This window comes from Dryas octopetala, chromosome 2 (assembly GCF_963921425.1).
Source record: "Dryas octopetala chromosome 2, drDryOcto1.1, whole genome shotgun sequence".
NCBI classification, from domain to species: domain Eukaryota; kingdom Viridiplantae; phylum Streptophyta; class Magnoliopsida; order Rosales; family Rosaceae; genus Dryas; species Dryas octopetala.
Genome location: NC_141367.1, coordinates 13118445 through 13133207, shown reverse-complemented (window position 1 = coordinate 13133207; position 14763 = coordinate 13118445). Strand labels below are relative to the sequence as shown.

At 34.7% G+C, this 14763-nt stretch overlaps 1 protein-coding gene across 19 annotated transcripts; it reads left to right on the top strand.

The window, feature by feature from the left end:
• Positions 1-1178: 1178 nt before the first annotated feature.
• LOC147293218 (bifunctional adenosine 5'-phosphosulfate phosphorylase/adenylylsulfatase HINT4-like) lies at positions 1179-7966 on the top strand. Of its 19 annotated transcripts, none has more exons than XR_015120357.1 (11): positions 2274-2497; positions 2896-2990; positions 3294-3408; positions 3733-3794; positions 4670-4877; positions 5053-5099; positions 5177-5253; positions 5376-5442; positions 6255-6332; positions 7677-7818; positions 7902-7966. XR_015120357.1 is itself a non-coding variant. In XM_086231896.1 (11 exons), the coding sequence occupies exons 5-11, from the start codon at positions 3760-3762 to the stop codon at positions 6526-6528; spliced, it is 618 nt and encodes a 205-aa protein (XP_086088022.1). In that variant the 5' UTR covers positions 2276-2497; positions 2896-2990; positions 3294-3408; positions 3571-3615; positions 3733-3759; the 3' UTR covers positions 6529-6715. The 19 variants fall into 19 exon arrangements, 18 of the variants coding, with proteins under 18 accessions (XP_086088016.1, XP_086088024.1, XP_086088023.1 ...); XM_086231896.1 differs by lacking the exons at positions 7677-7818; positions 7902-7966 and adding exons at positions 3571-3615; positions 6423-6715 and having other exon boundaries at positions 2276-2497; XM_086231891.1 differs by lacking the exons at positions 7677-7818; positions 7902-7966 and adding exons at positions 3564-3615; positions 6423-6715 and having other exon boundaries at positions 2276-2497.
• The last annotated feature ends 6797 nt before the right edge of the window (positions 7967-14763 follow it).

Genomic DNA, 14763 nt, shown 5'->3' with positions numbered 1-14763 from the left:
AAAAAATAAATAAATAAATAAACCAAAAGGCAATACAAGTTCATGACATCAAATATTTTGTTCCTTAACAATCGTGGTTTGAGTGAAGCAATGACAGAAAACGAAATTAGCATGGACCATACCAGTAATTGCACTAAGTCAATTAGGTGGTGTTTGTTTCGCGGAACTGGATTTTTGGAATTCCATACTCATTTTTGGAATGTGGTTTCTAGAAACACATGGAAACATTCCCATTCAAGTGTTTGAAAATGCATTTATCAGAACACAGCTGAAATTTTATTTTTTGAAACAATAAATATAAGGGTATAGTCATCATTATAATTTACTATAAAGCTAAAACCAGGGAATGGGAAACACACCTCTTCCTTTGAGAATGCGTAATCTACATTTGTCCATTTTGGATACCCATGAGAAAGGCAAACCCATACCCATTTGCACTTACCAAACACAGGAAAGGAATCCCATTCCCAAGTGTCAAAACCACAAAACAACCACTACCTTAGAGCTTTTGAATATATTTTGCATTTCTTCTCAACACCCTAATAACAGCATTTCAGTAAGTACATATTTACAATTAAAGTAATTATTTATCATGCAGATGGCACTCTTTGTCCATATATAAGACTGTACACGAGTATATAAGAATCTGATGTCTCCTATTTTCTATGAGAGAGAAAATTTTATTACACAAACTCAATGTTACAAACAGTGGACAAGGAGTCCACTCTTATAATACAAGCGACGTCAAAACAGAGCAATAACAACCATACTCAAAATTAAAATCTGATGTCTCATAAACCTGAAATAAGATAGTCAGGCTTTAGAAAACTGTGTGAAAAGATCAATAACATTGTCACCTTCTTTAGGTTTTTTCTTTTTCTTGTGAAGTATCAATATCGAAAACTCTTGGACTAATCTTCCTTGATAATATTTGAGCACGCACATAATCCTGCCGGTCTAAGCACAAGCGACAAGAGAGCTTCTATCATGACTTCAGGCATTACATATAAGATACCCTGCACTTTTTTTTTTGGTTTATAAATATAAGATAACCTGCTGAAAAGGTAAAAGGTGAGAACTTATGTACATGTGCAACTCACATGTGAGCAACCGGTTGCAGGGTATATGCTTTCCTGCTCTCTCCTCTTTCAACTCAAATCTCTCTATTCTTTGTCAATTTCAAACCAAAAAGCGCTCTCTCTCTCTCTCTCTCTCTCTCTCTCTCTCTCTCTCTCTCTTTGCACAACAAGCTTTCCTCCTCTTCGCCGTCGTCTTCTCCAGTTGATTTGGGTACTTGGTGGTGATCGTCGTCTTTGCCTATTTGGGCACTTGGTGGTAATCGTCGTCTTCTCCGGTTTTTGTGCATTCGACGTTCTTCTCGTCGTCTCCTTCAGGTAATGGTTTTGCAGATTTGGGTTCTGTTTAAAATTGACATTTTAGGGAATTTGCAAGTTTGGGCTCTGTTTATAATTGATGTTTTTGGATTTCTCACTCTACTTTGCAAAATTATTCTGAATATGGTCTTTTGGTTGATTGGTGTGGTCTGGTGGTATTCCTTGATTGGGTTTATGGATTATTTATACACTTACATGAAACCGTCTGTTAGCTCCTTTTTGTTAGGTTAGCTCCTTTGTAATGGTGTTGTTTGAAGTCTTGATTGAAGGTTACAATTTTGTTGGGACGGAAAGGCAATTGCAACATTAAAATTGTCGAAACGACCCACTGTTTGACAATTACGAGTGAACTTGCAACCATGAAGTTAAATATTGCAAAAGTTATTTTGGTTACCTGTTATGCTCATTAATTTGCCTAGAAGGCCTGTGTCTTGCCGGACTTATTTTTTTTGTTCAACAATGTAACACTTTGTGAACGTAAAGCCACAGAGAACTTTATATGTTCTAAAATATTAATGCTTTTATTTCCATGTTTTTACTAATCATTACTACAAGAAAAACCTTAATAGATATCACTAAAAATATATTGGTTTTAAAAAAATCGATATTGTCAAAGTTTTTTATATTAGTTGGATTTTTAGTTTTCTAAAAATGATGTCTAAGCACATTTATATATCGCCAAGTTTTTAAATTTGATATCTAAATTTTTGGGTAGAAATTAAAATTCTATAATAACCGATATGTACACTATAAACTGATATTAATTGTTTCAGCTAAAAATCAAGTATACAAATTTTTGCTACAACTTAAATGTTTTGACTTAAGTTAGACCCGATTCTCTCCCCTCTCAAACACAATTAACACAGAAACTCTCAGACACTCCCTCTCACCCCGAGCTCTCTCTCTCTCTCTCTCTCTCTCTCTCTCTCTCTCTCTCTCTCACCCACAGACCTCGTCGTCGCGTCGCCGTTCTCACAGTCCTTGTCACCGTCGTGTCGCCGTTCTCACAGTCCTTGTCACCGTCGCGTCGTTGACCTTGGCGATGACGTTGGCCCTCAAGAGCTTTCTCTGCCTCGCTCATTGTCCTGGGTTGCAACCAAAAGGTAAGATTAGTCATCGTCCTGGGTTCTCTCTCTCTCTCTCTGTCCTCGATCTTCTCTCTATCTCATCCTGCGTTCTCTCTTTCTCTCTGTCCTCTTCTCTCTTTACTGAAATTAGGGTTTCAAAATTGGGCTTTTCTGTTGTTTAGGTTTTTCTTCAAATTATGGATTTCTTAGCTAGGTTCGTATGCTTCATGAAATTAGGGATATGGTGGATTTGTTTCTTCAAATTAGGGTTAATTTTCTATGGGTTTAATGCTTCATTTGCTTCTTTAAATTAGGGGGTTATTTTGTGGTTTTCTAGGCATGATTGATTATGTGAATTAACTTATGAATTTTGGGTTTTTATTTGTGCTGATTCTGGCTTTTGGTTTAATCCACATTTTGGCTTTTGGTTTCAGCACCACAGGAGCTTTGGTAGGTGTACAATTTTTTTCGACTGGGGAGCTTGTGAGCCTGAGCGAGCAGCAGCTAGTGTATTGTGATAACGAGCTATGTAAGGTTTGCCTTAATTTTACAAAGTTTGTTTGGAGCATCAGTACTTGAGTTTGAACCTGTATGTAGCTGTGGAGAAAGGTTGATAAACAGCCAAGCAGAGACGTACACATACATTAGCTATATATAATTAGTCGATGGCCTTTGTGTGCTTTGTGCTGCCTAAAGGCTATAATTAAAGAGGTTGTCATAATTAAACACATATTTTTTGTGGATATCATACATATTTTTTTTTCTGTTACATTTAGGGTTCTGAAGTCTGGCTTTTTTTTTTTTGGGTCGAAACTGAATTCATTACGCCCAGAGGCAAAGGCAGAGGAGGGAAGAAACCCAGTCCAAAGCCAAATACAAACAAATACAGGAGAAAAAGAACAATAAAACATAAGAAGTAGATTTTATGAAGTCTGGCTTACAATTAGGTAATCATTCATCTCATGATGTGTTTCAACATATTTAAGTTATGTAATGTGTTTGGTAATGTTTTTCCTATTTGATATATGTTTCATTTTAATTTGTTTCTTCCTCAATTCCTCATCACTCTTTTTATTTTTTTCATTTTAATTCAATATTTGAGATCAAAGACAAGAGTCGCTTGCTAGAGTAGAGTAACATATGCCTCTAAATTGGTAATTTACTATCATTATTGTCTTCTTCCTTTTTAATTTTACATTATTGTCTCTGAGACTAAAGTTTCAGTTTTGAATTTATTTTACTAATTTTTCATGTGTGTCCTGGGGTTCTAGGCTATATATGGATCATTTAATTTGGTCATGTTAGGTATCCTTGGCATGCTTATCACAAGCAGGTATGATTTCGAACTTCCAAATTTTCGTTCCGCTTTAGTTAGTACAAATTTCCGTCTCTCTCTTTTAGTACTTCAATTCTTGGTTGCAGACCTTTTTCTTTTTTTTTTTTTATTCTTTTTTTACAGGAGTTTTTTATTTGGTTGTGTTTGGTTGATGAGAAAGTGAGGAAAAGGAAACAAATCAAAATGAGAATTGCCGTTTATAAGAATTTCATTGTATAGAGTGTGTTGAATAGTTCTAATTTTTTGCTTTGCTTTGTTTTCTTTTTGAATTTTCTGGGATCTGTTTTCTTTTTTTCTTTTTCTGGGACGAACCCACTATTCTGTTTGGTTGGTGGGGAAAGTGCACGTGAAATCAATTATGACATGTATCACTTTTAAATTTTAATTACCATTTTAAGTTTTTGTTGTGACATGTATCACTTTTTAATTTTTAATTACCATTTTCAGTTGTTCCTGTTTATGCATATGGGCATATGCACATATGGGTTTATGTTGATCTGGTGTATTTATGTTAACCTTTTGTACACATGTATTATGGTTAGGTTCCATTTGTATATTTGGTGGAACTTTGGAGAAGTGTGGGTTTGAGCAAATTATTCTATTTGGTTGACGAAAAAGAATGTGTGGGGCGGAAAAATAATTGATGGGGTTTCACTTTGATATTATAAACTTTCATTTAATAATCCACTTGCATTGAATATTATAAGTACTATTTTCATCATCAATATGTTTTATTTGTATACTGTTAGCTATATATGATCTGTTTTTATTCATGAGAATTCTGTGGAAACTGCTCACCTCATGAATTCTCTTGAAATCCCCATATATATCTAACTATAGGTTCTAATGTATGAGGGAACATGCCTTTGTAGTCTTTGTGGGAACTTGGAAGAAGTAACCCCAAAATCAGTTTCCAGCAAAGCAAAGTCAGCGTCATCCAAATACCAGAATGATGCCACAAAAGCACAGAGCAAACTCCAGCCTCCAGGCATAGGGTTGCCAATGGCGGGAGTAGCAGTTTCACAGTGCATCTTCTGCCAAATTGCCACCAAATCCACCTCTACCACTCTCCTCCATGCTGTCTGCTCTCTCTCTCTCTCCGTTTTATTTTTCCCTTTTACTTGGTTTTGGCTGCTGAGAAAGTCAAGCTGCCAAATGGGTTTGTCCCAATTTTCATTTTCTCAGTAACCAAACGCTGTGTTTCATATTTTCTCTTGATCTTGGGGCTGTAATTGGTCTCTGGGTTGTCTTGCAGGATGACAAGGTCGTTGCTTTTCAAGATATCAGACCCGCTGCTGCAAGGTATTGAATGACTCCCCCCAATCCCATTCATCAGTGTCACCATTTTCAATTTAAAATAACAATCTTGATTCTTGTAGGCATTACTTGGTTATTCCTGTGGATCACATCCCAACTGTGAAGGATCTTCAAAGAACACCTGAAGACTACTCTTTGGGTAATCTAAATGTTGCTCAAGCTTAAATGATTCATGGTTCAACCAATGTGGGACTTTTTTCTTTGTTTTTTCATCAATATATGTATTAATCTCACACCCCATTGTTTATCATTGTTGTTCAGTATGTCACATGTTAGAAGTGGGGAAAACTCTATTACAACGAGATGCACCTCAATGCCATCAGTACAGGTATTGCCCTGTTCTCGAAAGCTTTTATCTTTGTATTATTTTCTGATATGCAATTATGCACAATTAGATTGATTTTTGGGTGTGCAATTGTGCACAGTTAGATTGATTTTCAGAAGCTGTTCTCTTAGGTTGTTTCCTCTAGCGTTGCCTCTGCTGGAAATTTTGTATTACAACTTGATTCAGTTATTATGCTACTATTCTTGAATTCTTGTGGCACCGATTGCACCAACATTTGCTTCATAGCCCGCCCCTCTTGTTTCTTTAAGCCATTTGAATGCTTATTATGTACCATGGAAACGATGGATGTGAAATTGTGCCTTGGTGGTGAACACTGGTTGTTGACTGTCAAAGAATAAAAAACACTAGATTAGTTTCAATATTTATATTCTGTCTGTCCTACTAACATGTCACCCATATTGCTTAATGCAAAGATGGGCTGGTTAAGAATGTGAATGTTCATAATTTCTGTAATTTGGGCTATACATTGACCAATTTGTCCTTTACATCTTCTTTGGAAGATGTCTTTCTGTAATGATTTGAAGAGACCTAGGAAGTAGAAGATCAATACATGAGTTATTCAGCAGATTTTGATTCCTATATATCCACTTATACTTGTGAACCTAAAATGATTACACACAAAAAATTGAATAAATGAACTTGAATTAGAGTAGGCATGCATGCAGTATTCATCTGAAAAACAATTAGGTCAAAATAATCTTTACTTGGTTTTTACTTACTTTGAACTAAGGTTCTGCAGATGAATTTGGTTATGAAAGAGTTTTGAGTGTGATGTTATTATGTCCTTTTGACAGATTTGGCTTTCATCAGCCTCCATTTAGTTCTGTTAACCATTTGCACCTTCATTGTTTGGCACTACCCTACATACCCAAGTAAGCTATTTTGGGGTTTACGATATGCCTGAGGTTTCTCTTACCTCCAACTTGTTCATTGAAGTGACATACCTAATTACACTTGAACAGATGGAAATATATAAAATATATGTCTGTGGGATCATTTGGATTTCTTGAAGCTGAAAAGTTGCTGGAGAAGATAAAGCCTCTCTCACCAATTACTTCAAAAGTGTGATTTGCGTTATAAATTAGTAGTGAAACATGATACATTGGCTTTCCCTAGTTAGTGGGTAAACTATGTAAAACAGAAAAAAGCATATGTCATGTTAATCGTTATGGTGAATCATATATCTTGGTTTGCTTACCCTTAGAATATGTATTGCTTCAAATTCTAATACAAGTATAAATATTTTTATTCTCCATTGATGCTTCTGTTTCAGTTTTGTGGTGCTTTATATTAAATTACTGTAAGTGTAAGTGATGCACATGAGAAATGTTAAGATTCCCTCTCTACAAATGTTCTGGAAATTGGATGTTGGAAATGTATGAGAATGTTGGATGAAATTTATGGAAGCATTTAAATTGCACAAATTGGATGTTGCATGTTGGAAATTTTATATCAAATATTTGGCAGGAAAAATTGATATCTAACAACCCATTTTATTTTATTTTTTTAATTAAAAACCATTTACAATATCAGTTAAACACTGATATCTAATATCTATTAAATCTGATATTTATATAGGTATATACATCAAAATAACAAATAATACCAATATCTAATGTTATTTTTATATCACATTGTAACTCAAACCTGATGTTTAAGAGACTTATAATATCTAAAACAACGAACAAACAGATATCTAATGTGTACATATATATATCGGTTTTAGTTACAAATTCGATGTGTTAAAAATATTATATATCGCTTTGATAAAAAAGTTGGTGTAACAACCTACCAAATATAGCTTTTGATGAGTTTATAATATCGAAAAATAGAACCAAACAGATATTTAATATACCTTTTAATGTCAGTTCTTGAAAAAATAATGATATTGAAAGTATATTACATATCGAAATCCGTTCATTTAGATAGCGGAAACTTGAAAAATCGATATATATTTTTTATTAACAATATCGGATATTTAACAAATAGGATGTCTAATTTGATATAGACATCGGCCCAAAACTGATATTGAAAATAGAATACATTAGATATCACGTCTGCCCTTATCGGTCGCAAACTTAATAGACATCGGTGTTCCACTGATATCTAATGGAATATTTCCTTGTAGTGCATATTCACATATAGCTAAACTAAGCATGCACTTCAATTACTAATAAATTATCATTATCTAATTTTTTTTTTTTTTTTTGCAACAGTTTCCTTATCTTCTTTGAAGGCACACATCAACAATTCGATGTCTAAGAAAAGACAAATCCCCTCAAATCAAAGCCTTGCAATAAAGGGAGAAACCGACACCGATATGCCGACTGTTGCGCATGGTGCCTTTTTCCAATATCTGTATGTCCTCATCCGTTTTCCTTATAAATTATTTGAAATACACTATGAATGGTAAGATCATTGTTTCATTGGTCAATGGTTAGGCAAGCCCAGTCGGAGACACTCAAATAAGTTGGCAAACAGTTCAAGAATGACAAAAAGGTTATTATATTTAATTTTGGGTTGAGGTGAATTGCTTATTGAATTTTGATGAACTGTTTATTTTCTATTATAGTTTATGACTTAGCACTCGATTTTGACAGTGGAAGCAAGATATGTCCACTCAATGGAAGGAATTGGATGCGAAGCAAAAGGCAGAGTATTGTCCTAAGCCAAAGTCTAAGGAGGTTGGGGAAGCCACATGCACAATAAAGGCTAGATGCGCCCCTGATCTATTTCGGGAAGTCGTTGGTGGGTTTAATGCTGATAAAATGAGAGTTGTAAATGATATGGGGTTCGGTATGCTTGCTCAGATTAAGTGCAGTAGCCTGCGTTGCACTCTCTGTCGTTTTCTTGTTTATCGCTTTGAACCGGACACGTGTTCCATTAATATACATGGAAAGACTTTGATCATTACTCCCCAAGATTTTAGAGTCTTAATGGGTGTTCCTGAGGATGAAATAAAAATTTTGACTACGGACTCCCTAAACAAGAGCGAAGTCCAAAATTTGGCTAATATCCATTGCAACAAGGATGGGAAGATCACGATTGCTGACTTACAAAAAAAAGCTTATTGAGGCAGATAAAATTGACTACAATTTTCAGATTAGTTTTATGTTGTTCGCCTTGGGAACTATTTTTTGCCCAACTTCTTCCCTCATAGTGAATAGAAAATTTCTGCAAGCACTCAAAGAACCGAATACCATACGACTTGGTAAATGGGCAAGTTATTCTCTGAAGCATCTGGTGGATGGAATCAAGTCCTTTCCTCCTATCCGGCTGCGTTCTGTTTTTGCAGCTGTACTATATTGATGCTCTTCAACGTGGCAGAACAATGGTAGACCGTTCTTTGCCCGCCGTGGTTTCATGGGATGAGCAAAAGACAAGTAGGCTGATGAAATGGGTGAAAGAGAGAGGGGGATTTGTAAGCACTGAAATTGAACTAGGCAATCGTTGTTTGCCAGTTCACCTACATACTGATGTGGCATCCTTAAAGGGCGAGGTAGCGACATTGTCCCATATTGTTTCTGCCCTCCAGAAGTCTGTGGCTGATGCTTGCTCATCTATTTCTGCCATGGGGAAAGCCATGGCTAAATGGAATGAAGCTGTTTATGTCCTCCAGAAATCCCAACTTGAAATGAATGCAAATGTTTTTGCTATTCAGAAATCCATTGTCGACGGCAATGAATTAATGTCCAACAGATTTATGCAATTTAAAGAAGAATTTTTTAAAAATGTGGGTGAACAAATTGCTAGTATGGTGGCGGTTTCTCAAATTACACTTGTCCATAACTCGCTTAATGAAGGTGAAACAGCTCGTAATCGATTACCTTCAATTAATGAAGTGCAACCACAACCACAAATTGAACCCAGAATAACCCGTCAAAGATCTGTCTTTGGAGGAGCTACCTCGAAAAGAGGTATGAAAAAGCTTTGAATAACAAGTATTAACCATGTTTTTCAAGTGTTTACAATTCATTTTTAATATATAAATTATTTTCCAGATTTAGAATCTTGAATAATAAATATTTTCCATGTTTTTCATAACAAGTATATGTAGTGTTAAAATGTAATGGTTGATTAGTTTTTGTTCATATTGCTGTGTTGTCGTTCGAATCTTGAATAACAAGTATTGATGTGTTGATTGGCTTTTATTCATATTGCTGTGTTGTTGGTTGGAATCTTGAATAGCAAGTATTGGTGTGTTGATTGGTTCTTGTTTATATTGTGTTCATGCTGGTTGATTAGTTGATTAGTCAAAGTACGATGAGTCCACAAGCATGATAAGCACCATCAATGTAGATAAAGGTCTCAAGAGGCATTTTGTCTCTGGTAAAGTGAACAAAGCCTCTATACTGGAAATGAAACTTAATAAGATCTCTGAGAGGTAAGGATGCAGACCTTTCAAGGGTCCTCTACCCGGCCATATATCTTATGATGACATCTCAATGTGTGCCTTCATTTTTAAGAAGGATATGTTTGACAGATAAAATGGTTACTTACTAGAAGTTTCTCAATATACACTACATAATTGATGTTCCAAACTTACTCATAGGGTAGGTCATATGTCATATAGATGTGACATTGTTCACCTTGACAAAGGATATAGATTTACATTGTATCGGTAGCGTTTTGAAACATTGTGGCCTGAAAAGCATATCAGCACGGACTTGGTAGATGTGGTAGGAATATACCAAAGGCATAACGGTTCTACAGATTGGTTCTTCCCTTTTTTTTATTCTCGGTACCTTACCCTAATATCTTTACTATAGTGATAAATATTGATGGTGAATGAAACTGTTTTGAGATTTTTTCGAAATGTTTGTAGGAAAAGGCACACATGCTACCTCCCGATAAGGCCAATGCTGAAAAACAATTGAAAAGGTGGGAGGAGAATACACTCATTGAAACAACAGATACTTGCCCTTTCAAGAACTGTCGGTTGGTATACCTCATTCTCTATTGTGTTCGTCAATAAATCAATCAATTAGTTAATCAAACAGAGTTACTTAGTGGGTGTATTGTATATGGATTTTAAAAGACTTTTGTGGAGTTTAAAAGTCATGTGGTATTTAATTAAGATTTTTAAAGACTTAAAAAAAGTCCGTAAAAGTCTTTATGTATTGGATTAAGAATTTTAAGGAGTCTATAAAAGTCATGTGGTATTCAATTAAGACTTTTAATGACTTTTAAAAAGTCTGTAAAAGTCTAAGTGTATTTAAAAAGTCATTGACTTTTATAGAATTTATTTAATGATGGATTTTAATAGACTTTGAAAGACTTTTTATGTGTATTTCAAAGTCATTATAAATTCGACCTTTCCCCTGCGGATTTCTAAGGATTTCTATAGACTCTGTAGAACTTTATAGAACTCTGTGAAAATCTATGAATTCTGAAAAAGTCTATCACTTAAAAAAAGTCTACAAAAGTCTATATAAATCTATATACACTATAGCCTCCTTAATATGGGTGCAAGCATGACACCACTTAAAATTGTTATAGATGTTTTTCACTTTACGCGATGCCGAAACACCTTATCTCTTTTTATTAGTTGTTAAGCTTCACAAAAAAGAGGCTGAGATATGAGATTCACTTAGGACGCCTAATTGTGAGTTACACCGTCAAGGGATGGTTTCCGACTTGTCCGATGTATGATATATGCATGTATCTTATTTCTTAATGCTCTACTGATTGTTAATATGTTCGTTTGAATTGAATTTACCTCATTTGCGCCTACTCGATTTGTTATTTTGTAACGAGCGGTTAGAGGACATGTGGGAATTCAGTAGTTTCAAACTCATTTACTCCAATGGTGTCCCGCAACAGCCTAATGGCTACGACTATGGGTTATTTGTAATGAGGTGGATCATGGATTTTGAAAATGCCTTAGAATTTGGCAAAGACGTGAATTTTTTTAATATCCTATGCATTATTGGTTATTTGAGTGTTTGGGTTTCTGTATTGTGAATATTATTGGGTTTCATGCAGCCTTTTGATTCAGTAGGTAAGCAGATGAAAATCACCCTTGAAATTGTCAAACATCTACGAAACCTTAGGCTCTATGCGATCTTGAAGGACATTGAGACTGGATCATACCCCAATTCCGAGTCGCCAAAGGACTCATTTGAAAAATCGATGTCAGAGAAGCCTCCATCTACCAAAGTGTCTAAACAAACAGAAAAAGAGACAAAAAGAGGAAGGGGTCGAACGAAAAAAATTATCAACCAGGAGACCCGGTTTTTTTTGTACATGGTTTAGATTCCTTTTGTATAGTGCATGGTTCGGATTCCTTTTGTATAGTTCACATGCCACACTACCAAATGACCATGTAATGCAATTGATACAATTATATAGCAGCATAAATGCAATTGCTTTATTGTCCAGTAAATTAAAGCTCCTATTTGACAACTTCTGTATAAGTAACAATTGCAATGTACGTAACTCCTGCAAAAAAGTGATATTTTTTAAGTAAACAATTCATGAACTGTCCATTCACTGCAAGTGTATAAAGGCAAACAACAATTGCATTCTCAGACAAACAATACAATCTACTATATGCCAATCAGGTTTGGACATGCAATTACGAATTACATTTTGCAAAACTAACAAACTAAAAAAAAAAAAAAATCCATGTTTCAAGCAACTTATTAATTCATATATCAGTCAAGTTTGTAATAAGTCTGCATGAAGATTATTGTAATCAACCACAAGCTTGATCCCCAATTACTACAAACTTGAGTCTCTCTTCATAAAATAAAACGCTCTTTCAAGATTTGGTAACTCACAACATTATTGATCCGGAGTTACCACTTACTTGAATGTCCATTTAAGATGTGATAACCCAGGATCAAGTTTGTGGTAATATCTAAATTGAGAGTTGTTTCAATATGTGGTAACTTCATAAATGTCTAAAACACAAGTTACCACTTTCTTTATCTATCAGTTAAGAAATGATAACTCCGCATCAAGAATGTGGTAACCCACCACAAGCTTAAACCCAATTACAACAAACTTGATTTTCGATCTCATCATAAAATGGTAACTCTTGATCAAGATTTGGTAACATACCACATTCTTGATCCAGAGTTACCGCTTTTTTGAGAGTTGTTTCAATATGTGGTAACTTCATAAATGCCTAAAAACACAAGTTACCACTTTCTTGATCTGTCAGTCAAGAAAGTGGTAACAATGGTCAAGAAAGTGGTAACAATGCATCAAGAATGTGGTAACCCACCATAAGTTTGATCCCAATTACAACAAACTTGATTTTCTCTTCATACAATGATAACTCTTGATTAAGATTTGGTAACTTACCACATTATTGATCCGAAGTTACCACTTTCTTGAGAGTTGTTTCAATATGTGCTAACTTCATAAATGCCTAAAACACAAGTTACCACTTTCTTGATCTGCCAGTCAAGAAAATGGTAACTCCATATCAAGAATGTGGTAACCCACCACAAGCTTGAACCTAATTACAACAAACTTGATTTTCTCTTCATAAAATGGTAACTCTTGATCAAGATTTGGTAGCTTACCACATTCTTAATGCGAAGTTACCACTTTTTTTAGAGTTATTTCAATATGTAACTTCATAAATGCCTAAAACAAAAGTTACCACTTTCTTGATCTGTCAGTCAAGAAAATGGTAACTCCGCATCAAGAATGTGGTAACACACCACAAGCTAATTGAACCCAATTACAACAAACTTGATTTTCTCTTCATAAAATGGTAACTCTTGATCAAGATTTGATAACATACCATATTCTTGATCCGGAGTTACACTTTCTTGAGAATTGTTTCAATATGTGGTAACTTCATAAATGCCTAAAACACAAGTTACCACTTTCTTGACTCACTTCCTTGATCTGTCAGTCAAGAAAGTGGTAACAACGCATCAAGAATGTGAAAACCCACCACAAGCTTGATCTAAATTACAACAAATTTGATTATCTCTTCATAAAATGGTAACTCTTGATTAAGATTTGGAAACTTACCATTTTCTTGATTCCGAGTTACCACTTTCTTGACAGTTGTTTTAATAAGTGGTAACTTCGTAAATGCCTAAAACACAATTGTTACCACTTTCTTGATATGTCAGTCAAGAAAGTGGTAACTATGCATCGCAACTGTATACATACAAAAGAGCAATTACATTCTCTGATTATTAAATACAAGCTACTGTTTGCCAATCAGGTTTTGACATGCAATCCAAAATTACAAAGTTTGATAAGTCTGGAAAGGCGGTAGAGGCAGCATCTATTGAAGACTTTGCCTCCTTCTTGGACAAAGGACTCTGCAAGGGATTGAAGGATAGGTTTGCATCCTCGTGCACAACTCGGGTTCCTAGAAGACGTAGTATTACGTAGGCAAGCTCATGCTTTATGTTCCGCCCTGATGGCTCCCTGACGGATCCAAGATGTTAAAATTAGTCAATTGTTTATTTACCATGCATTGAACATCATTCAACAATTTTAAATTTTATCAAGTGCAAATCATATCACTGAACATACAACATACATATGTGAAAAAGGAAACAACAACCCAAGCCAGTATCTTTTTAAGCACATCTTACAAAAGGAATGTATTTGTCTAGGCTAACATATCCAAAAATCCAAAGGTAGCAACAATTGGAGTGCCTGAATATATACGAACGAATTTGTAGTAACATCAATTATAAATGGCATAGGAGAGAAAATTCTGAATACTTTACGGACAAAGTAATGACTGATTTCGTTCACAAAAGTCAAGAGGATAATGCATCATAAGTGAACCGCCAAGTTAATTTGGTAACAAGTTTATAGGGTTAAACTGTATTATAGATCTGAAGTCGTTCTGATTAGAATGATTAGAACCCCCATCTAATCTACTCATTCCAAGCACATGAAAAAGTAACATCTCAAACTAAAATTGTTTTAATTAGAATGATCATACATATACATCAATTATTTACCACTTGATGCACCCACATATTCATATATTCTTAAGTCACATGACTCACATATATAAACAACAGAAAAGAAAAAAATGCATAAAAAAATGGTTAAGTATACACTTCAACTAGAGTAGTTAGATTGAGTCTAAAAACAAAAAAAAACTAAGTAGATACCCAAGAAGCAATTCTCACAACATGAAAACTGCGACTCAAATCAAGAGTACATAACTGCAATCATCCCTGATCGTAGCAACATCATTAATTTACTAAAAAACCCAAAAAATTAATACATTCCGAATAACAATGCCTCCAAAGTTTGGTGACGTAACAACTAGTCTTGCATATTAGAATTACATTATTTATAATGGTG